This window comes from Filicampus tigris, chromosome 9 (genome assembly GCF_054856515.1).
Source record: "Filicampus tigris isolate MCC_2025a chromosome 9, RoL_Ftig_1.0, whole genome shotgun sequence".
NCBI classification, from domain to species: domain Eukaryota; kingdom Metazoa; phylum Chordata; class Actinopteri; order Syngnathiformes; family Syngnathidae; genus Filicampus; species Filicampus tigris.
Window position 1 is genome coordinate 14,400,605 of NC_141225.1, and position 22,340 is coordinate 14,422,944.

Genomic DNA, 22,340 nt, shown 5'->3' on the forward strand with positions numbered 1-22,340 from the left:
AATAGAACTGCAATTTACAGTAAGAAAGTCAAAACACACATAGGTTACTTCAGCGGAATTGAAAAAAAACAATGTTCTTATAAATTAAAACCCGCAAAAGTTTAATTGAAGCAATTACGGTAGACTCTTCTTGATTGAATATTTTTTGATCCAAAGGCCTCCTCAACTGAACATTTTAAATGTGGAGTTCTCTTATTGATGTCTCTTGTGTCAACCTTTTTGGATCACCATGACCTGAATGACAGAGAACCTTCACAGATCTATGAAGTTAAACTTTTACCATATTAAGAAACAACCTGGGTGATAGTTTCAGTCAATAAAGGGTGAAGCTGCAAATTGGATTGCATGACATTTGAAATATTTATCCTAAAATATTAATTAAATGAAGCTCACAGATTTTATTGAGTAAATTAAAATACTCATCCACATTCCTGGGATATAACACATCTAAATGTCTGATTGGGTCAACAAAACTCTCTTGAGTAGGCTAATGACGTTCTGAAAATTGATTGTAATCGGTATATGAGATATTTTGAATGCCAAATAGTAGTAATAAAATAAAATATAAAATGAAAATATATATTTTTTAAAGTTAGTACAGTAGTTACTACCTGTAGTTTCCATTGCAAGCCTGTAGATGGCAGTGCTACATTTAATTCAGCGCATGAGTCGGCTTGAATTCGTCAAAACCGTGCAATGCATTGTGGTACTTGTAGTTTATTTGCCCAATGAAGCATACAAACTAATGTGAAACAAACTACATTTCCCTCTCCACTAATTTGAATGTCGTGCAGGGGCATTTTTTCCTCCACTCGATTATCTTCAACTCAAGTTTCGTCTGTCAGCTGCAAGAATAGAGCAACCCAAGAAAAGTCACCGAAAATGGAACTAGTGTCGACAAGCGTGAGCCTTCGGCATATGTAACGTGGCGAATAAAGCAGACGAAAGCTATGTGAGTTCCAACTATGCGCTTTAAAGGGAGAGGGCAGTGATTTGAAGTCCTGCTCGCTTTTCTTCGCTGCTCCGGCTAGCCAGGGCTGTGTCCCGTTCCAGCTGGGAGGCTGCGGTTCGCCAACATTTCCATGGCCGACCAAGAATATCCCGAAGCGGTACTGGTGACCGAGGCCGGGCCGCAGTGGCTCCAAGTCGAGGTGGAACGACTCTCCCGGGAGCTGCGAGAAACAACGCAGGAAAAGATCCAGGCGGCGGAATATGGACTGGCGGTCCTGGAGGAGAAACAACAGCTCAAGCAGCGATTTGATGAGTTGGAGACCGAATATGAGGCAGTCCGACAGGAACTGGACCAGCTCAGAGAGGTAAGGTCACCCTTTAAACATTTTAGAATGACTCTTTAAACGTTCGATCTTTGGTCGGAATGTTACGCAAAAGCGAGCTAAGAAAAGCCTGGCTTTGTCTTGAATTATTGAGGTTTTGCCTCTATTATTAAATTCACTCATGGCTACACCTACACAGGCTCATATAAAAACATCTGCCTTTTGGAAGGTGATAATACATATTTTTTTATGACGCAAAATTGAAGTATATGTTAATTTGGTCGTGTATGTTTTTTATAATACAGTACAGTGGTGGAACTTCACTGCATCCAATTGATAGTTGTTACTAATATTTTGCCACTAAGGAACCACTAAACAACAGGAAACATCTACACACAGTTCGATAGGCCAACTACGGATGCACTGACACCACTTTTTTTAGACCCAGTGTGAGTACAAGTATTTATATTTGAGCATTTGCCAATACCAATTACAATACAATGAACTAATGTCCTGCAATTGTGAGGAAACAGTGTTTTATTTTAATGAAATATTCTTCAAAAGGTGTCTCCACACAGCTTTCATGGCTGATACTCCTTTTGCTGCCTGGAAGTTATGTCAGGCTGGTAATATGGTCTCGGTATGTTAGTATCAGAGTATTTTTTTGAGTACAGATACAACATTGGCATAGTAGCGGTTTAGGTGCATCCCTAATGCAAACACCAATAAAAAGAAAAAAAAAATTCATTTCCTTCTGAGTCAGTCCCACCCATCCATTTTTTTATACCTCATGTCCTCATTATAGTTGAGGATGAGCTGGAACCTATCCCAGCTGACTGTCCAGAAGTCGTTTGCCAGCTGACTTTGTCAAAAAACCCTTAACTGGTTGCCACTCAATTGCAGGGCATTTATAGACAAACTACCATCCACAGAATAGACAATCTACCTTCCACATTCCTATTCTGGACAATTCAGAGGCTTCATTGAGCCTAACATGCATGTTTTTGGAATGTGGGCGGAATCAGGATGGCCTGGAGAAAACCCACCCAAGCACGGGGGGAACATGTAAACTTCACACAGATATTACAGAGCCAATATTCAAACCCCCAAGCCTCAGAACTGTCAAGCAGACAGGCTAACCACCAACCACTGTGCTGCCCCTTTGATTTCATTGAGCATTTTTTATAATGTCAGTACATTGCAGCACATTACAATGTGCTGGTGTATAAAATATCCAGTGATTCTGTAACGGTTATGAGAAATCATCATACTTGAGTTACATGTTTGTAATGTTGACGTGTGATAATAAGTTATTATAAATATTATGATAATTTCTTCATTATAAAAGAGGGAAACGTGTCTTGTCACGTCCGGACTTGTTCTCCTCGGTATGCTATTATTCCGTGTTCTTCTTTCACGACTGCCTATGTGGCAAACTTGAAATACAGAGAATATCACAACACGGTGAAAGACAGCAGTCCAACTTGAATAGAGACCCTGCGCAAATTCCTCCAATGCATGTGTCCAACTCCCACATCCTGCATAAGTACAGATACCTCCCCACCCCCAGCCACTTCCCTTTGCAGGGGATGCAGTCGTTTCTGTTTGTTTTTGTCACCATTGTTTTAAATGACAACAAAAAAAAAATCTATTGAATGTGAGACACAAATGACCACCTATTCTCAATAGTACTTGGTTGGTAGATATTAGGTAATGGTCATTTGTATGAAATCTTTTGTGGCGTAAATCACAGTCAGTTGACTCAGTATTATCTCATTCTTAGGAAGGTCTCATGATGATGACCTACTTCCTTCTTGAGCGATAACGCCATCAGAGCTGAAGCCATGACTGACCACTGCCTATTGCACAAATTAGTGGTTAGGTTTTGACCTAAAAAAAAAAAAAAAGTTTCATTGTGTTACCTTGACAGCAGGCCATTCATATTAATGCTTAATGTATTTGTACTTATGGTGTGTTTTAGTTAATGCAGTTAATAAGATAATTCTGCTAAGGATGCATGACTTGAAATACTGGCTGCCTGTATGTTATTCTGTCCATGTTTGTTGCTATGTTTATCTACCCCTTCTGTCTTCAGGCCTTCGGGCAAGCGCACTCAGCCCACAGGAAGGTGGCAGCAGACGGGGAGAGCAGGGAGGAATCGTTGATCTTGGAGTCGGCCAGTAAGGAGGCACAGTACCAGCAGAAAGTCCTGGAGCTGCAGAATGACCTTCGCCAGGCCAAAGTCTCAATTGCCAGTGTCCAAGCTGAGAATGAGCGCCTGTCACACATCGCTTTGGAAATGAGAGAGGTGAAAGAGATCAAAGTACAATGTGGTTTGAATTTAGGAGAAAAATATCTCATAGGAGGGAAATAAATTCATCTGCCGTTTTAAAACTGCAGGCAATATTTTAAGAAGTATTTAAGGCTGCCACAATCGAATGACTCGGCTAATTCAATTACAAAAAAGAATGAAGCAAAATCTCTGTCCCAAAGTTTTTCTAGTCGTCTTTTGCTGCACCGATTATTGCTAGTGCAATCGCATGGACGACTCTGTGCAGAACTCAGTTTGTGTGAAGGCGGCAAAGCTATGAAGAAAGATTCTGTGAAAGACAGAATATTCGAAACTTGGGCTCATTTCAAACTTAACATGGAAAACAGTTCATGCGTATACTCCCATTCGCTGACACCCATGTCACTCACTGCCCATGTCACTCACCAGGCCAGGCCCCCCGTCTTTTAAAGCCTTGCACACATAAAGGCACATATACTACCGAAGAATGTTAGGATGGCAACCCCGTGTTGAAAAAATAATACCTACTCACATGCACATTCTTGTCTAATAATGCAAAATCTATTTTTATCTGATTACTCGATGAATCGATGGGATCATCGATAGAATACTCAGTTCCAAAAACAAAACACTAGATTTGAAAACAAATGATGACATGAGAATGCTGGAATTAAAATGTAAGCCCTCTTACCTACATGTGACTTCTTATTTTGATAATTTTCTTAACACGTTCTTTCTTCTCAACACTCATTATGGAGGATGCTCTTCCTTTTGGAATAAGTAGGCCGACTGCAAAAATCCTTAAAACGAAAAGCAAACCACCCAAAGTTGATCCTTTTGTTAACTGAACGGAGCTCGAGTGAGTTATACCGAGGTCCTTGCATGATGTCATTTGTTGTGTGAGAGTCATATTTTTTTGACCACATATGGGTCCACTGTGTTTCAAGCTGTTAAGAGTAATTTTCCCATACGTCCTCTTATTTCTGCACTTTTCCCATCGAGTAGACGTCTGACCAGGTGGAGCTGCAGCGCAGTCAGCTGCGGGATGACATTCGAGAGTATAAAGTGCGGGAGGCCCGCCTACTGCAGGACTACAGTGAGCTGGAAGAGGAGAACATCTCTCTGCAGAAACAAGTGTCTGCGCTAAGACAGAACCAGGTGAGACCTTTTTGGTTGCGAATGCAGTGAACATAAAAAGCACGTGCTCTTGTTTTATTCATACCATAATTATCATAAGGCTGCAAATCTTATAAACAGTTAGCTGACCCTGAATTTTCGTTTTAGCTTCCAACACAATACTTGACAGCGTCGTGTGTACATCTTAATCCCCGTTTAGGTGGAATTTGAAGGCCTCAAGTATGAGATCCGCCGTCTGGAGGAGGACTCCCAGTGCCTCAACAGCCAGCTGGAGGAGGCCATGCGGCTGAGGGAGATTGCCGAGCGCCAGCTAACCGAGGCCTTAGAGACGATTAAGACTGAACGTGAGCAGAAGGCCACCTTACGCAAGGAGCTCTCGCACTACGTGACCATCGGCGGCTCCGTGTACAACGGCTCATTCAATATCTCCTTCGACAACCTTAAACTCCACGACGAACCCTCCGCCATCTCCGATCTGGACAACGATGACTTGATCCGAGGCTTTGAGAATGGCTTGATCAAGGCAGGCGTAGGTGACAAAGACAACGACTCTGCGGCAGGCCAGAGAGGAGACTCCTTCAAGCCTGCGCCGAGCCTGGTGGACGACTTGCTGAGCGAGCTCAACATTTCTGAGATTCAGAAACTGAAGCAACAGCTTGGACAGGTAAAATAACCGTTTTCTTTGGCTTGCTGAATTTGGGATTTGCTGTTTTGTATAAAAGGCAGTGAGCGAATTGGGGGATACCAACTTTCCCTTCCGATGTCCCGCCTTCAGAGAGGTAGTATCAAAGCAAAAATAAAATTATGTAACTACCCAGCTTTAACAAAGGCCGTGTTGCATGGTTCGAAATGTATTTTCTAGGAAATATCCAAATATTACGCAACCTAAACGGCACATCTTTGCGTCTTAGGTGGAAAGGGAGAAAATGGCCCTCATCAACACTCTGCAGGAGAACCAGAAGCAGCTTGAACAGGCCTACGGGACCGTGTCCGAGCAAAAGGAAACGGTCAACAGACTCACTGAGAACCTTAGCGCCATGAGGAAACTCCAGGCCAGCAAGGAGCGTCAGTCCGCCCTCGACGGTGAAAAAGATCGTGACAGCCACGAAGACGGAGACTACTATGAGCTGGACATCAACGGGCCGGAGATCCTGAAGTGTAAATACACAGTGGCTGTTTCTGAAGCGGGCGAGCTGAGGCAGGAGCTCAAGACACTCAGGGCACAGTACGAGAATTGTCGAACCCAGTACCATGACGAACGAGCGCGGCTGGAGAGTGACCTCCATGAGCTGAGATCAAGGTTGGCTTCCCTAGACAAGATTAGCCAAGCAGATAAAATGGAAATGGCCCGTCTGGAGAAGGAGCTCCGTCTGGTTAGTGAAACTGCAGGAGAATCACTCGGCAGCCTCAACGTGGCCCAAGATGAGCTCATAGCATTCAGCGAGGAGCTGGCAAATCTCTACAACCACGTTTGCATGTGCAACAATGAGACCCCCAACCGTGTCATGTTGGACTACTACAAAGAGGGCAAAGCATTGGTGAGGCGAGGACAAGAAGCGAAAGCACGGCCCTCTTCTATACTTCTCACTAACGGACTCATTCCCGAGGCTGACCCTAAAAGAGCGGAGTCGGTCGAGAGCGCCGTCGTCTCGGCCCCGGAGCCCCGGCCGGAGCCCATGAACATCTACAACCTGGTCGCCATCATCCGAGACCAGATTCGCCATCTGCAGCAAGCGGTGGACCGTACCACTGAGCTGTCCCGCCAGAGGCTGGCCAACCTGGAGCTGAGCACCGTGGCCGATAAGGACAAAGAGGCTTGCATGGAGGAGATCCTCAAATTGAAGTCTCTGCTCAGCACCAAGAGAGAACAGATAGCCACGCTCAGAGCTGTGCTCAAAGCCAACAAACAGGTCACAGGAACACACTATTTTAGCTTAATATTGTCGATGCATTATGGGTACACGTTTTAACGAAATCCACTGCCAGAAAGGCATCAGTTTAACAATGCTTATTATTGTCGTTGTAATTTGAAATGATAAGAACTGTTTACACTGAGTACCACCTCCCAAAAAAAAAAAAAATGCTTAGCTTTCCTAGTATCACCATGATGACGTCAAATTACAGTAAGTAGTAGGCCCAACTGTTCACAAAAAACAAGGCAGAGCTTTTATTTCTTAAAAGGATGTCATTGTAACATATTACACAGTTTGAGCATGAACATGAGTTTGAACTGACGTGCTTAATAATGATCTGTATAAAACACTTTTATTCCTTAGACGGCTGAGGTCGCACTGGCCAACCTGAAGAGCAAGTACGACAGTGAGAAGGCCATGGTGACCGAAACCATGATGAAGCTCCGCAATGAACTCAAGGCTTTAAAAGAAGACGCTGCCACCTTCTCCTCCCTCAGAGCCATGTTTGCTTCAAGGTACAATGATACCATTTTTTGATCTATATATCTTTCTTGGAAACATAATCACACTTATAGCATGCATTTTAACAGAGGCAGTCTATTCTTACATGACTGTGAATGAGGCACAAAGCATTGTGGGAACTGTCTGATGTAATAGTTGTCCTGCCATCTGGAAACTACATTTGGTTAATGGTGAGAGCATGTGGCAGTGCTAAACCAGTCAAACGGATAAATGGCACCCCCTACTGTCAGTGGGATTTATTAGTTCATTTCGTCCCCTGACTCATTTCTTCTTCTCTATTCTTGTTCCTGCCAGGTGCGACGAATACGTAACCCAGCTAGACGACATGCAGAGGCAACTGGCGGCGGCCGAGGACGAGAAGAAGACGTTGAACTCTCTGTTACGAATGGCCATCCAGCAGAAACTGGCCCTCACCCAGCGTCTGGAGGACCTGGAGTTTGACCACGAGCAGGCGCGCCGCAACACTGCTACTTTGGCGGCGGGAAAGGGCAAGACTAAGGGCAAGGGAGCCCCGTCCAGTCATCATGTAAGTCCTGGCAGTCCCGCCACTCAGGCTGGCTCCAAACAAGCCTTTTTTGTATGCTTAGCTTCATCCAAACAACAACAGTTCTTACTGAAATCTGCTAGCTGTAGTTCCCACGGTACTTAACAGACTGAATATATTTTGGTGGTCATTTGTATTTTTATAAGAAATAGACCATGAAATAAGGCACTCGTGTTTGTGTTTGTCGGTTATTAAAAGGACATTTACACTAATTACCGTGTTAGTTACATTTTACATTTTTTAAATTGATCTTTTTAAAGGTTTGCCATATTTTTTATATAGTTTTGAATATTGATGGAAATGATGCGGAACAGATCTTCATGTATTTTATTTAAATGGAATGAGAATATTTCAAAATGTCAAAATGCTGGAAGCACTGACACATTCAATTCTACACCAAAATGGTATTATTCCTCTTATTATTATAATTTTTATGCCTTTTTTTCGCTGTCCTAATTCTCCCACATTCCTCCATCGATTCAAATCATTCCAACTTCAACATCACAAAATTCAGGGCATACAGCTTTCCAAACTCCAAAAATTCCCAATTTTCCACAGAATTCCACATTTCCATTAAAAAAGAAAAAAAAATCGTAATTAAGACATTAACACAAATTAAGCCTTTTACATTCTACCTCTTCTCTTACGCTTAAGTATTTCTTGACCAATTTAAGCCATTTCAACTTTAAAATGGTTATTCAGCTTACTCGAGACATCTTGGGAACTATTCCTATTTCCGAAATTCACAATTTTATGAATAAAAATCACTAATTGAGAAGTTGTTACATATCTATCTCTTTTCTTCTACTTTCTTTGTCAAGTTCTCTATTAACAGTGATTAGTTAAATCAGCAATGACATTTTCCCTTTTTTCCCCCTCCTATTTTCCAAATAAATCTGTCGTTTTATTAAATGGTAAAAATTTGAGGGCCCTCTTTTCACAGTGAATTGTTGTCGAATCTTATCAAAGCCTGCATGAAAACCTCATTGCGCATTAACTTTTCTGACTGCCATTGTTGTCACTAATCATCAATCAATTAACCAAATATGATCTCTCTCTCTCTCTTTTTTTAATTTTTTTTTTAAAAATCTTTTCATTCACAGTAAATCTCCCATAGTGTCCTTGAGGATCAGTGTGCAGTTTCCAGACACCTGTGCTCCTGGTGTCTTCACTCTACTTGAGTTCCACGTCGTGCATACATCTGATCATACACAAGGGCCTTGTTTTGAAGTGCCAAAACGGTTTTGTAAACTGTTCCACGGCCCATTAGCAGTCTCTGTCGACTTTGTTTTCCAAGAATGGACGACACTTTGATGAATCAATGGAAAAGCACCATTGTTAATGATCAAATTATTTGCTGCCTGTGTGTGTGTTACCCCGACTGAGCACTTTGCATTTTACATGTTACTGCTTCCTTTCTAAACATTTTTCCCCACTTTTCTAATATTGTGAAATATTTTTACAGAAAGTGCATTTTTATCTGCCAGGCTAAACATTTCAAAGTTACTCACTGGCTTTTGTTGTTTATTTGTATTTATTTTATAGCGAGCACCTCATGGAAAACCTACATTTTCAACCCATTGCTTGAAATTGTGAAAAATGAAACAAATCACAATTTCTGTTGGATACCTTAACAGGAACAAAAATAATATTTTCCAGTATAATAATGAACTACATAATTTAGAGTAAATGATCTCTGTAACCATGGCAGAGCAAATTATGCTCATCATCAGTAAGGAAGAGTATTAAATGCAAACTTTTATTTAAAACTGTCTAAGTTAAGGTCAAATGTCAATAGTACATATTCATGAATTGTATTCACAAAAGAGAGTATGTCATGCATTTGTGTTATACTGTATAGGACTTTTTAAAAAAGCTTTTCTTTAAAATGTTCGCCTCCAGTGCCATTTTGTGTGATGGTGTAAGTGCAATTTCTAAGATTGGATAACTCCGACTTACACGGTGTTTGTCACTTTTTCCTATTTGTCACATTTCAATAACTACAGTTATTGTTCAGTTGTGTTGAACAGAGGTAGATGGTCAAAACAATTTCACAAAGACTTGTGTGAAAACACTAGCAAAAATCATCATGACTGCAGAACTGTTACTGCTGTTTTTGACTGGTAAACAAATAAAATGATCTAACTAGCATGGTTCTGGAGAGTTGTTTCTTCATATCCATCCATCCATTTTCTGAACCAATCATTTAGAATAATATTTAATTTTTTCCCATTTATGGTATAAAATGATGGGTCAAATATTGTTCAAATATGGCACTGATAACGCCATCCATGATGGGAGTGATGCACTCATCAGTTACAGTATTAATTACACTTGCACAATCTCTGGAGAGCCAAAGTGAGCGCTGTGTCACATTTCTAACCTTACAAATGTAATATTGATCACTTTTTATTTAGTGCCAGTCACTGCTAGAGATATGTTTGCAGTGTACTGGGACACTATGCCCACTCATGCCTGTATAAGGTAATGATAAATTAATGTTTAAAATATGTTACATATACATGCAAATATTGTTACATACACACGTTGTATAGTATCACATTTATGACTAGTCTATTTCACTCACAGCTGAGCGTTATTTTGGGTAAATGTGGTACTACTGCAGGTCCTCGGTTTATGACGACTCTTTACGAGGTTAGGTTAGGAATCCGCCCTTAAGCGGCACAAGAAAGCAGCTCACCACCTTACTATTTTCCATTTTGCTTTTCGCACAAATATCTACTGTAATTAATGACTAGTAGGCTGCATTCGCATATCATAGATTTAGTGATACAGTTCGTACTCGGTCTAGCTTGTTCGAGTGCAAATAAGACATGCCTAATGTTTTTGTTACATTATAAATAAATTATATTTCGTTCACAGTTCAATTTGAATTTCCGCTTTTGCACCCCTTTTTCAAATTACGAAAGAAATAGCAACATTTAACTTCCGTTTCCGGTGGCGGCGCGGAAGTTATGACGTCAGGGGGTGTGTCTTGAGAAAGGACAGAAGGGACTCCACCATGGGAGGTTCGTTTTTTTCGTTGACTGGAAAAATGTTAATTTATCCTCTTACGTTGCATTTTCTGCTTTAATAGCTGACGTTTTAAATTCTAACCACGAGCAGTAACGCAGCGCGATGCACAATTTACTTTATTTTTCCTAGATAAGTACTGTTTAGACTTCCCAAAAGTTTGTTTTTCGGAGATGTTGCAGCTACAGCGGTCAGTGGCCAATTTAGATTGACGTGTTGTGTTTCTCTTCGACTTTCTCTTCTTTCGAATAGACCGATTGTTCACATAACAACATACTGTGTTTAGCAACATATTTGTATTTTGGCCACTCAGTTTTGCCATTTATGTAAATCAGACTCCTGTGTGTGGACAGACAGTTTCCATGACCAGCTGACAGAGGATGGTGCCTTCCTCAGAACGGAGAGGAGGCTGGACACAGAGCTGGTGGACAAAATCATCCTGCAACTCAACAGAATCTACCCGCAAATACTTACAGACAAGGAGGCCACCAAGGCAAGTGGCACGTGCACACATTCCAGATCAAGATCTCAGCATGCACTAAGGTGACTGAATGATTGTTGTCAAACCACAATGAAACATTAAAACACTGCCACTGCTGGGTGATTTTAAGAGTCAAATGTGCTGTCCGTCCACTTCAGCAAGTATGATGGATTATTAGTATTATTGTTGTATTAACTTGTAAGCAGCTTAGGGTGTCATCCGGCTGTGTAACCAGAGGCTACCAATCGTTTCTCTCAGGAAATTGTTGATTCGTAGTTCTTGAAAAGCTGATGCTATACACCAGGGGTGTCAAAGTTGTTTTCATCACAGAGCAAGTATAGTTTAGGTTTCCCCAAGGGGAGGTTGTAGCAGTGAAACCAGATATCACCCTCTTAAAAAGTCTTTTTTTTCTGTTTCTTCAGAAAACACTTAAAACTGAACCACTTTCCGATGATCTTATATGTATTAATAATTTCATTTCAGGCATAAAATGGAATGATCTGTTTAACTAAGTACGCAGCCGATTTTACGTTTAAGGCAAAAAGAATCAATTTTGTCAAAATATGACTTAGGCCATTAGTTTAAGAGGCTGATTGTTGAAATCTAATCGTATGTGAAAAATTGCAGTTTGTCACGTACCTTGATAGTTGGAAGGTCACAGTTGGCTTTACATTCGACACACATCACGGCTGAGCTTCAGAAAACAGGTCAGCTGTGATTGGTTGTTAGCTGAGCCCTGAGCAGTTGTGATGTACTTTTCAGTTGACAGGAGTGACAAAATGGCCGCCCCCAGAGATGGCTAAAAACAGGTGGACTGACTCTTATTCCACCAACGCAATATTTATCAGAATGCCTTGTTTCAACTAGTGGGCTTGCATAGAACATATTCTTGAAAAAAATATGTTTGGGTTGCCTTCCTATTTAAGGAAAAATTGTAGCAAGCTTATTTCTCTTTTGCGTTCCATTGCAGTTCCGCAACTTGGATGTGCCCACGTGTGTCCGACTAGGAGAGCTCCTGACGCACCTGCAGGCAAAAGGCGAGGAAGCATGCAGGGAATTTTACAGGGCTCTTCACCTGCATGTAGAGGACGTCTATTACAGCTTGCCAACACGGCTCCGCCTCCGAGGTTAGCCCTTGACATTTCTCTTTTCATGCATTACAAAAAACTCATGAGTGACTTAAGAACAACATCAGTTGAACCTCCAAAGTCAAACACAATCTCTTCACTGGTGCTCCAAAGTGGTCTAATGTGATAACAATCTGACACTATCAAAAAGCCTTTATTATTTACAGGCAACATTTGAGGTCACATTTTAACATTATAATGTAGAAATTCCACCTTATTCCTACAGTTTACACCCCCAAAATCTAAATCATCACTTTGTCTCTAGATTCTGTTGATCCGCTCACATATCCAATTGCCTACAAAGAGAGACACGTCATGAATGACAAAGGTAAGAGAAATATGTACATTGTATGACTGCTGTCATGTCAATGGAGGATCCCACTATTTGCTGTAGCTTTGCATGCTATTATCAGTGAAATCATTGGATAAATTCAGCACTGCCACTCAAAACTACTTCTTTCTAGGACCCCTCTTCTTTATAGGTTGTTTCAGTGTTGCAGTTGGAATGGCATTAGTCTATTACTTTGGTGGTAAGGAGCTATTTTCTGTATGTCATGCATATAATCTCAGAAGGATTCTTTTGGTTTAAAAACGGCATACAAGTTATTGTGTGGAGTCAAGTGTCACCACAGAGGCTGTCCTTGTTCCGTAGAAGCCAAAGTGACTGGAGGAAGTGGGGCACTTGGGATGGCGGCGTTGGGTTTGAAAAGAAAAGCCCGTGAGGTTCTTGTATGGTACACAGAAGAAAGCCTCATGAAGTAAGGATCGACTGACCCTCAGTGGCCAAGGGCTTCGGCAGATCTTCATTTGAACCAAAGCACTACACCATACTTTGCCTTTCGAGTGTTTATAAGATTTCTTTTTTACACATTTGTATTTATTACTTTGGGGGTCCAAAATAAGAATGATGGGAAACATTTGGGTCTTCAACTGGCACTTTGGTTGTTAGATATTTAATTTGCGGTAAAGGAATTATTAAAATTAACAGGGACGTGTTAAATACGATTCATCATCTTTTTAATTTATATAACCTTTAAATTTTCAAAGATTATAAATATAATATCCAGTCTTACTTTTTTTTAATGGACAGACCCGATACACATATTGTTCCTCGGTCTATTAACTTTGTATTTCAGAGTATTACTCATGTATTGGGGGCTGCATAAATTATATCGACTCCAGTCAAAAAAAAAAGTTCTGAGCGACCTATAGAACCTAAACAAGTTGGTAGTTTGTCGCCCTCGTGTGGTTCAAAGATAAAGGGTGCAAGAAGAAAGGGCGTCTGTTCAGTGAGGGTAAAAACGCGATTCGCAAAATACGGCTATTTTTAAGTGCTCGGCCGTGTAATCAGATGAAATAAAGTTGGTCTCGTTACGTTTGGATAGAAATAAAGTTGTACTGTTAACCAATGCGCATGCAGTCACATGACTGCCTTAGCCAATCACCTCCAACTCTTGTGCGCGGTGCATCATGGGTTTCACTCTAAAAATGTAAAAAACGAAGCATTGCCAAAATAACTTCGAGATCAAAACACAAACGACTAATACAAGAAAATAAATAATAAAATAAATGGTCAAGACACATTTATTTTGTTGTAACATTTGTAAATCGGTGGTTTTGGTATTGTTAGCACCGTAAGTGAAAAAGAACTGCCTCGTTGTCACTATAAGTTGCCATGTTGTTCATGTTTACTTATTGTGTTGTATGAAAGGAGAGAAGGTTAGCACTCCCCTTGACAAGGATGGAAATGGCCCCTGTGGCCTGCAACACATATACGGTTAAGGCATTGCCACCTACTTCGTGGCATCTCTGACCAAGTTTTTTAAAGAATTAAAATTGATTATAATTTGCACAACACTTCACACTGTTGTAATTTATTTTAGCTGTTCATCAAAATTCAGGGACAGCTGCGAGATTTTTTTTTTTTGCTTCAGGCAGTGTAAGCACTAAATTGCAATGAACAATGAACTTTCACGCTTGAATGTGTTGGAAGTTTCTGTTAATATTTTGTCATTTTACTCAGCATTCTGCTACTGGATATAGTCAACACAGTTTGCCTTAAGAAATATTTGTAATGTTTCTAAATCACCCGTCCAAGTATTGATTGACTGTCTCTCTGACATTAATTGGACATTTCTACACATGAGTGCCTTCTCCCACTTTTAATTTCACTGAAAAAAATACTGCCTTGAAATGAGCAGACAATGAAACAGATAGAATTACATATTAATGAGGTGTGTCTCAGGTTCTTGTAAATAATAGAATCAAAAAGTAAAACGAAGGACTGGTGGGCGTAACAGTAGCTACAGTATAGTATTACGTAGTGATTATATAATGGTGCTTTGTGAAAATATACAGAAGCAATTCTACTCCATGCATGTTTTAGTCCTTGCGTTTCTTAGTTTTCTATATTGTTGTGCAATTGAGTGTTCATATTTTCACTCTGAGTGATGCTCGCTGATATCCCGTGTTTTCTATGCTTGCTTACATTTTCTTTGTTTTTTTTTTTGGTCATGTTAAGATGCCTTGAATGTAGAATTGCTACTTTGGTCCTCTGAACGAAATATATATTCTGACAATAAACAAAATGACAGCATTTGTTGTTTGTTTTGATCATACCTTTAATTTAAAAGAGTGGTCACAGTGTGTGTTACGTCAGTCCATTCAAATCCCAAAGAGATTTTAGTCGTTAGAAAATGCTATAAAAACATAATTGAACACAGACACTTTAAAGCTTAACTAAAATATGCACATTACTCATCTTAAATACACAGTAGTGGTTGCATAGCACATATAGTATACAATAAAATAAGTAGCTCCATCTCTTGGTTGATGACAAAGGATTTTTTCCCCCCAATAATAAAGCTTTTCAGTCATGTCAAGGGTCAAGTGTAACATTTGTTCAGTCCTTTAGTTGAGACATGCAGTAAGGCAAACATATTTGAAGGAAGTTTGGGATATACAGTATTATGGCATCCTTCACTAAATAAAAACTTAAAAACATCCAGTGCCCCTCAGTATTGCTAAAAATGTTTGTGTGATAAGGCAGTTGTTGAGTCACAGCAACCTGAGCATGATTTAAAAAAAAAAAAAAAAAGATGCATACATTTATTTATGTAAAAATAAAACACGTCAACAACAACACCCAATACTGACCACAGTTAGAAAAATAACATAGTCATTGTAAGGTGAATTGTGTTCATCTCACCGAGTCATTTGATCCTCGGCGTACATTTGCTCTCCTCGAGCCTGCGAGGTCAAATTCCAGGACAAACGCATCTGTGTGTGCATTTGCCAGGCAGTTTGTAGGCAGAGTAAATAAGTTGTCTGTGAGTGAAAATGCGTTTCGATTAAAACCACAGGCCAGATAGAGGATGGTAGTCACTGTTTGAGGTCATTGTTGGGCCGCTGGACGCCGAAGGCTGTGATGAAAACGTTGACCACAACGATGATAAACACAAAGGCTGTGGTCATGTTCTCCATGATGTTCAATCTGTAGTGCATGCGTTCGTCATTCAGGTTCCATTTAACTGCAAGAGATATGAATTGCAACATTATCATCAGCGGGACTATCTTTGTCCACTAAGGGGCAGTAGAGAACTGCCTTGCAGAGAAGCAGCAGTAATTATTCATGAGGACTTTACATTGATTAACTGAGTGTTTCCCTTCTGATTAATTATTAGCTTACCCTTTTTTCATACTTAGTAGGACCACCTGGTGTCACTTAAACTTATTTAGTATAGTCATGAGCAATATTCCCTATAATTTCCCATGTGTCTGAGCATTCACACACATTTGGCGGCCAAATCAGTATCGCGCCTGTCCCAAACCTGCGATCATAAGTTACATGATGTAGGTACGTTACAAAAATGTCAAACCACCTATATAGAACATATGATTGAATATACACCTTTATATCAAAATAGAATATTTCAGAGAATACATATTTGTGACACAAATGAAATCAGCCCTAGTTTGTTACTTTTATTTTAGCACACAGGTGGTCGCACAATGTCCCCTCATAAATAATCGAAGACATGTGTCATCTTCCAAACCGCTTATTCTGTACACTTGTACAGGGTCACGGGGAGGTGCTGGAGCCTACCCCAGCTAACAATGGGCGAAAGGCTGACTACACCCTGAACTGGTCGCCAGCCAGTCGCAGGGGACACCACAGACACCGTCACTGAGCGGGAACCGATCCCACGCTGCCCGCACACATCTCAGGCGTGTGTACCACTACACCATCAGTGACCCTAATCGAGAATATGCCATTTAATGAAGCGCTAAAATTTCTAGTCACCTGGCCTGAAATGCGAGCGAGAGCCTCGTTTGAGTGGCTCGTAAACTACGCCCATGCTTGGACTTCCTGAATGGAGTGATTGGCGTGTCGTCTGCAGCGTCTCGTCAGTGGTGAGTAGAACAGCTGAGTGTGCACCCTCGGTCACGCTACTGAAACTTGAAGGGAAGTGGGAATAGCGTGGTGTCCTGTTTGTAGATTAAACTTGGGTGGAATTGAAGGAATGATTGTAGAAATGTAATGCGTGCGTGTGGTGTGTCACACGATTGCGCACGAGCGCAGTTTAGAGGGAACATTGGTCATGAGCCTGCTTTATATCATAGTAGTTTCAGATGAGTGGCCGGCAGTTCTTAGTGCTGCAGCTCTCTAAATGTAGCAGCTTTTCACAACAGCATGCATGCACTGTTAGGATAAGATAAGGACACAATTTGACGGGCTAGGGATCAGGCTGCAACATTCAAACACTACACCGAGGGGCCCCACTGAGAAACTGCTCCTGTTAACGTGGGGCCCACTAGTTGAGGAAATAACGTATGTGCTTTTCTCTTGTATAGCGTTGAAACAATTACCTCGTTCTTTTAATCCGACACTTTTAATCAGCTCTGGATTTATAAAAGAGGCCCTTTGTGAAACCAGCCACTTTGCGTGTCATGTTACCTCTTGGTGGAAACAAAGAAGGTTCTCTAATCGGATCTGCTTGTAGTGAAAGTAACAGACAAATACTTAGGGCAAAACGACCACAAACCTACCGATGAAAATGAGCATAATTCCCACTAAGATTTGCAGGGTGAGGGAGATGCTGATGAGAGCGATGAGCGGCGTGTAAAAGGAGAAGGATGGGCCTTGCTCCAGCACGGCCTTCAGCTGCGAGGCATTGGCCATCAGCAGAGCCACATCCAGCATGCTCTGTGCCACGCTCTTCTTATTGGCGTAATGGTTCATGTTCATGGGTCTCCTCGGCCTCATCGCGTGGTCGTGCAGTGGAACCTGGAACATATAAACCATATACAGTACATGAGGACCTAATCTATGCCAGTGTACTTTGTGTTATTCTTTGAAATCATCACAGAAGGGTACCGGTGATGCCACAGCGGGAACAGTGATTAAAAAACACAAATGGAACTTGCCATAGGAAAGCGGCACACGCAGCTCTGTCAATGAGAGACAACAAATCAAAGATTAACGGAGTGGACTAGAGCTTTCATGAAATTCGATTTGAATCGGAAAAACGGTTTTGATTTAAGCGTGTCTTTTCACCATAATGTACCGCCCTTGAATCACATCGCATCCGATTTTTTATATGTGTGTATATATATATATATATATATATATATATATATATATATATATATACATACTTTCATGCATATGGTTAGTTTGATTTTGCTGACGATTTGCTGCTTCTTTTAATTTCATTAACTTGGATAGTTCCCATTTTCACCTGAATATTCAGCTTTCCGTGGTGCCATTAAATTAGAAAATGATCTCAAACGCCAGAGTTTCACATAAATACTAAAATCCCGACTAGGAAATACTGTACACTTTCATTTCCTTATTGGGGAATTTGGGGCTTATTTTTTTGCATGATGGAATTTCCAAAGAGCCATCAGCATGTGTTTATTGGCACAAATGGTGAGTTTCAGTTGGAGAAACCTTTTTATTAGTCCCCTAAAGTGGGAACTAAATTGTTTCCTTCTGTTGTTCTCTAAAATGAGAAATTCCTCTTTTCATACATCTCTGATTAAAAACAAAAAAAATCATACTGGTCTTGCGATGGATCTAGATTGTGCAGGGGTGCCACAGCAAACTAAGTGAGACTGAATGAATTAATCTTGGCATCATAGACAGTATGTCCTCCTTTCTGTTACTACTATAGGTTATTGAATCACTGCCAGAAGAGATGACCTATAGATATTTCTTTAAACAGCTTTTTGAGATTCTGGTGTGAACTCATTCTGCCATTCTCCACCCAAGACAGAAATATTGATCGGGCTCTCTGTCCGTTGGCTCCAACAGATTTCACTGGTGTTGTTGAGGAAACAGAGCATCTTGGCTGTGTAACACACTTTGGTGTCCTAGTGCAGCCTAAGAAGGTATTCCCACTGAGACCATGCTGAAAAATGTTCATGTCGTCTTCCGTTCGTCTGCAGTCATCTTGGTCCTCTTGCATTGTGCTGAGTTTGACAGCTGTTTGTCCCTCATATTGTCTTTGGGTCGAAATGACCTAGCACAGCGTCCTCGGTAGCATATCACAAATAAGGCAGAGTGGCAGAACATAGCAACAACAACACGTTGTTTCCCAAGCCCACTGCCGACATTGCCACAACATTCTTCAGTGGATATAAAAAGTCTAAACACCCCTGTTTAAATTCCAGGTTTTTGTGGTATAAAATAATAAGACCAATACAAATCATTAAAAAAAAAAAAAATCTAATTAAATTAAAAAAATCCACCATTAATATAACCCTTCAACCTGAAAAACTAAAAAAAAAAGAAGTAAAAACAGCTGAGATAAATGTGGTTGCGCAAGTGTACAAACCCTCTCATAACTAAGGATGTATTGTGGTTACAATTGAAAAAAAAATCACATTCAAACTAATTTTAAATGGGAGTCAGCGCACAACTGCCACCATTTAAAATACCTCTGATGAAGTCCTATGCCTCTGATTAAGAACTATGAGATCCCTCTGATGTTGTGGAAGCTCTTAGCGAAGCTTGAGCTGTTAGATGTGACTACAAAACATTAATTCATTCTTAACACAGCCTCATCCCTAGTTATAAGACGGTGTTATTCATTTTTACTGTCCCTCTCTAAAATATTTCTTCCCACCGCCTCCCAATTGAGTTGCACAGGTCAATGTTGGAAACGTTCATCGCAACCAGAGGATGCAGCTGCTCTACCTTTGGCAATTAACAGGGAGAGTTGCCAGTTCTTTCAATCACAAACTACTGCGTGTGTAAGAATTAAAAAGTTTTAACTATTATTGTGCCCAACTCAAATAAAAACTTTTCAAAATCTGGCTCTCATAACATATCAACAGATATACCGATGACCCATAACTCAAGTTCTGACTTCAAGCATTGCACAATAACGTTCATCCCGATGCGCCGTATGATTTCTTGGTGGGGAAACCCTCATGGAAGTCAAAGTGCTTCGGAGCTGAAACCAAAATTTGAAACACAGTCATGACCCACACGATCACGGTTCTCCTTTCATTACAAAGGTCAAATAATGTCGTAAAAGCTGCATCCTTTTTTTAGACAGGAGTGGGTTCATTTAATACTACGTGGCCTCCATCCAGAGACAGTGGGAATAAGGCAAACATGTGAATCGGGCACAACACTGAACAAACTCAGACGCTCAGCTTTGTTGATAAATAACAGCAAATGCGAATTTAATGTGGTATTAGGCCCGTTTTGACAAGTTGACTTATTGGAATGGGCTGGTCATTTCAGCCAGGAAGAGGCCATGCAGACTTCCTTGTTTTGTATGCCCATAACCTTACATAAGAGGAAGCCCTGACCACTGGCAACAGGATAAATTCTACATAGATGAGTTGTCAAGGTTTCATCTGCACCGAGCACACAGCGGCAGTTCAACAAGGGTCTGCCTTGTGCTACGACTGAAAACTCTAAGTTGGGGGCCAGAATGCCACAATCGTGACACTAGTTCCCTTTCACTTCCTGCTCTCCTTAATCGTCTCTGGCCTTTTTTTCTCCTGCACTATTGACTTTGGAGAGATCCTTTCTCAAGAACTTGGACTGAGTTCTTCCTGTGGGCCTGTAAAACCTCTGGGACATTGTGAGAAATTTGCAGCTCCCATAAAAGTCAATTAGAAGTTCTGTGCCTTCATTGTTCTTCGGAGGTATATCAGAACAGAGATTGCATGTAAGATAGATTAGTTGATGAATGCACCGCTGTCATTTTGGATGTATTCTTCAACAATGGATGCTTATTCTGGTCTGCAGTCACAAATGTTAAAAAAAATTCTAAAATACTTAAAAGCATATGATAGGTGTTACAGAAATCAAAGTTGTTGTTTTTTCAATTAGGTTATCATTGTAATTATGAACTCATAAAGTTTCTTTCAAAAACTACAGATAATTACACTGTACATAAATGTTGAGTGCAACATTGTAGCAACGCCCAGTACAGTGAAACCTCCACACTCTAGGACAGGAATGGATATTTGAACACAAAGGATGCAGCAACACATGTAGACAAATATACTGCAACTCAGGAGAATAGGGCTGTGTGCCTGTAATAATATGCTTTTTAGTCTTAAAAAAACAACAAAAACAAAAAAAGGGACTTACTTATGCAGCATGAATGTCAGATCTATGTGATATGTCACAATCATAACACAGCTTTTATTCGGCCCAAAGCTAAGGTAGGGAGAAGTACTTTGTTTGTTTTATTGGCGCGTTGGTCCAAATGTAGGAATTTACTTAAAAAAACCAACAACAATAAAAAAATATCATTATAATTTTTTTTGCAAATTCTTGTAGCACTTCAAGGTACAGCTCTCGGACCCCTGAAGGTCCGGGCACCCAATTTGAGAGCCACTGAGCAATAGTGACTACATGATCATTTTATGGATGAGACCAGAGCAATCTGATTGGATGCTTCATTTTCCAGTCAGTACTGATTACATCATTTTTGCGTCACTATCTTTTGCCTATTACTGCCATCAATATGTTAGACTGACTAGGATTTGAAAGCATTACTTAGCGTTCACACAGTGACTCAACTAATTTATTTGGTTTACAGTAAAGTACTACCTTTTAATGGAAGGCTCAGTTCTTCACATTGTTGAAAATATTTCTTTTTTTTCCCCATTCCGTCATCTGAATGCTGTCAGAATCTCAGGCGAACTCCTCTCGTTACAGTCGTGAAACGGAAACTAATCAGAACCGGGTCCATTTCTCCGTCAAATGTAAACGCTTGTGTTGTCTTAATTAAATAGTGAATGGTGGGGAAAATCTGAAGAGATCCAACCGGTGAGGGGTGATTTCTTTCCACTTTCTGCGGAACCCCACCGGTCGCTTAATCCCTGTAGTGGATTTATCCCAAATCCAGTAAGGGGGAGTCAGTCCGTTCTAACGGTACCGCCTTACCTCCGTCTCGCCGTTCCGGTCCGCGTCGCCGTTCATCTCCAACTCATCTGTTGCCATCTTCGACAAACGATCTGCCTTCTAGCGCCGAGGGGACGTGGATTAATCCAGGAATGTTGTAACGGCGACGGGTAGTCGAGCGTGTGCGTGTGGCCGGACGCGGTTACTGTCCGTGGAATTACAACCCTGCCGTGACGATAGAAGGGGGGGAACTACTAAAGCCAACACTCCCGCCCCTTCACCGAGGGCAGGCCGACCCGCGGTTACAATGACTACACCCACTAGTTTAGTTGTCAAACTTGAGGCTTCCCTCTTCTTTTTCCTCACCACACACGGAACAAGTGATGTGAGAAGAAGATGAGTAATGTTCCCATTGAGGAAAGGAAGGAGCTGATGAACTTGATTTGCTTTCCGCAGCGTTGACATCAACATACAGCGCTTTACTGCCACCTGGTGTATATCAAGCGGTATTGTATTGATGAGTGCAATAGTGTCAAATTCAAGGCTCAGAGGCTAGTTGCGGCCCATGAAATCATGTTATGTGGCACACAAGGGCAAATCACGTTCATGTTTGTTGCAAATTGTCTTCACTTTTAACAACACT

At 40.8% G+C, this 22,340-nt stretch overlaps 3 protein-coding genes and 1 non-coding gene across 7 annotated transcripts; 3 read left to right on the top strand and 1 right to left on the bottom strand.

The window, feature by feature from the left end:
- The first annotated feature begins 759 nt into the window (after positions 1–759).
- bicd2b (BICD cargo adaptor 2b) lies at positions 760–9,836 on the top strand. 2 transcript variants are annotated; one of them, XM_086041194.1, is made up of 9 exons: positions 760–952; positions 1,032–1,316; positions 3,370–3,582; positions 4,570–4,722; positions 4,901–5,365; positions 5,613–6,611; positions 6,978–7,129; positions 7,431–7,662; positions 8,784–9,836. In XM_086041194.1, the coding sequence occupies exons 2-9, from the start codon at positions 1,083–1,085 to the stop codon at positions 8,784–8,786; spliced, it is 2,451 nt and encodes an 816-aa protein (XP_085897320.1). In that variant the 5' UTR covers positions 760–952; positions 1,032–1,082; the 3' UTR covers positions 8,787–9,836. The 2 variants fall into 2 exon arrangements, with proteins under 2 accessions (XP_085897320.1, XP_085897319.1); XM_086041193.1 differs by having other exon boundaries at positions 760–1,316.
- Positions 9,837–10,652: 816 nt separating this feature from the next.
- On the top strand, positions 10,653–14,917 carry card19 (caspase recruitment domain family, member 19). Of its 3 annotated transcripts, none has more exons than XM_086041599.1 (6): positions 10,653–10,709; positions 11,067–11,206; positions 12,165–12,321; positions 12,587–12,649; positions 12,786–12,851; positions 12,974–14,917. In XM_086041599.1, exons 1-6 carry the CDS (start codon positions 10,703–10,705, stop codon positions 13,081–13,083), a joined length of 543 nt encoding a protein of 180 aa, XP_085897725.1. In that variant the 5' UTR covers positions 10,653–10,702; the 3' UTR covers positions 13,084–14,917. The 3 variants fall into 3 exon arrangements, with proteins under 3 accessions (XP_085897725.1, XP_085897723.1, XP_085897724.1); XM_086041597.1 differs by having other exon boundaries at positions 10,687–10,709; positions 11,049–11,206; XM_086041598.1 differs by lacking the exon at positions 10,653–10,709 and adding an exon at positions 10,723–10,903 and having other exon boundaries at positions 11,071–11,206.
- LOC147142146 (U6atac minor spliceosomal RNA) lies at positions 14,019–14,146 on the top strand. Its single transcript, XR_015088257.1, has one exon. It is a non-coding gene; the product is annotated as a U6atac minor spliceosomal RNA (small nuclear RNA).
- Positions 14,918–14,934: 17 nt separating the features above from the next.
- On the bottom strand, positions 14,935–22,093 carry ninj1 (ninjurin 1). Its single transcript, XM_086041614.1, has 3 exons — positions 21,740–22,093; positions 17,371–17,608; positions 14,935–15,851 (listed from the first exon to the last, which is right to left on the bottom strand). Exons 1-3 carry the CDS (start codon positions 21,794–21,796, stop codon positions 15,703–15,705), a joined length of 444 nt encoding a protein of 147 aa, XP_085897740.1. The 5' UTR covers positions 21,797–22,093; the 3' UTR covers positions 14,935–15,702.
- Between the last annotated feature and the right edge of the window lie 247 nt (positions 22,094–22,340).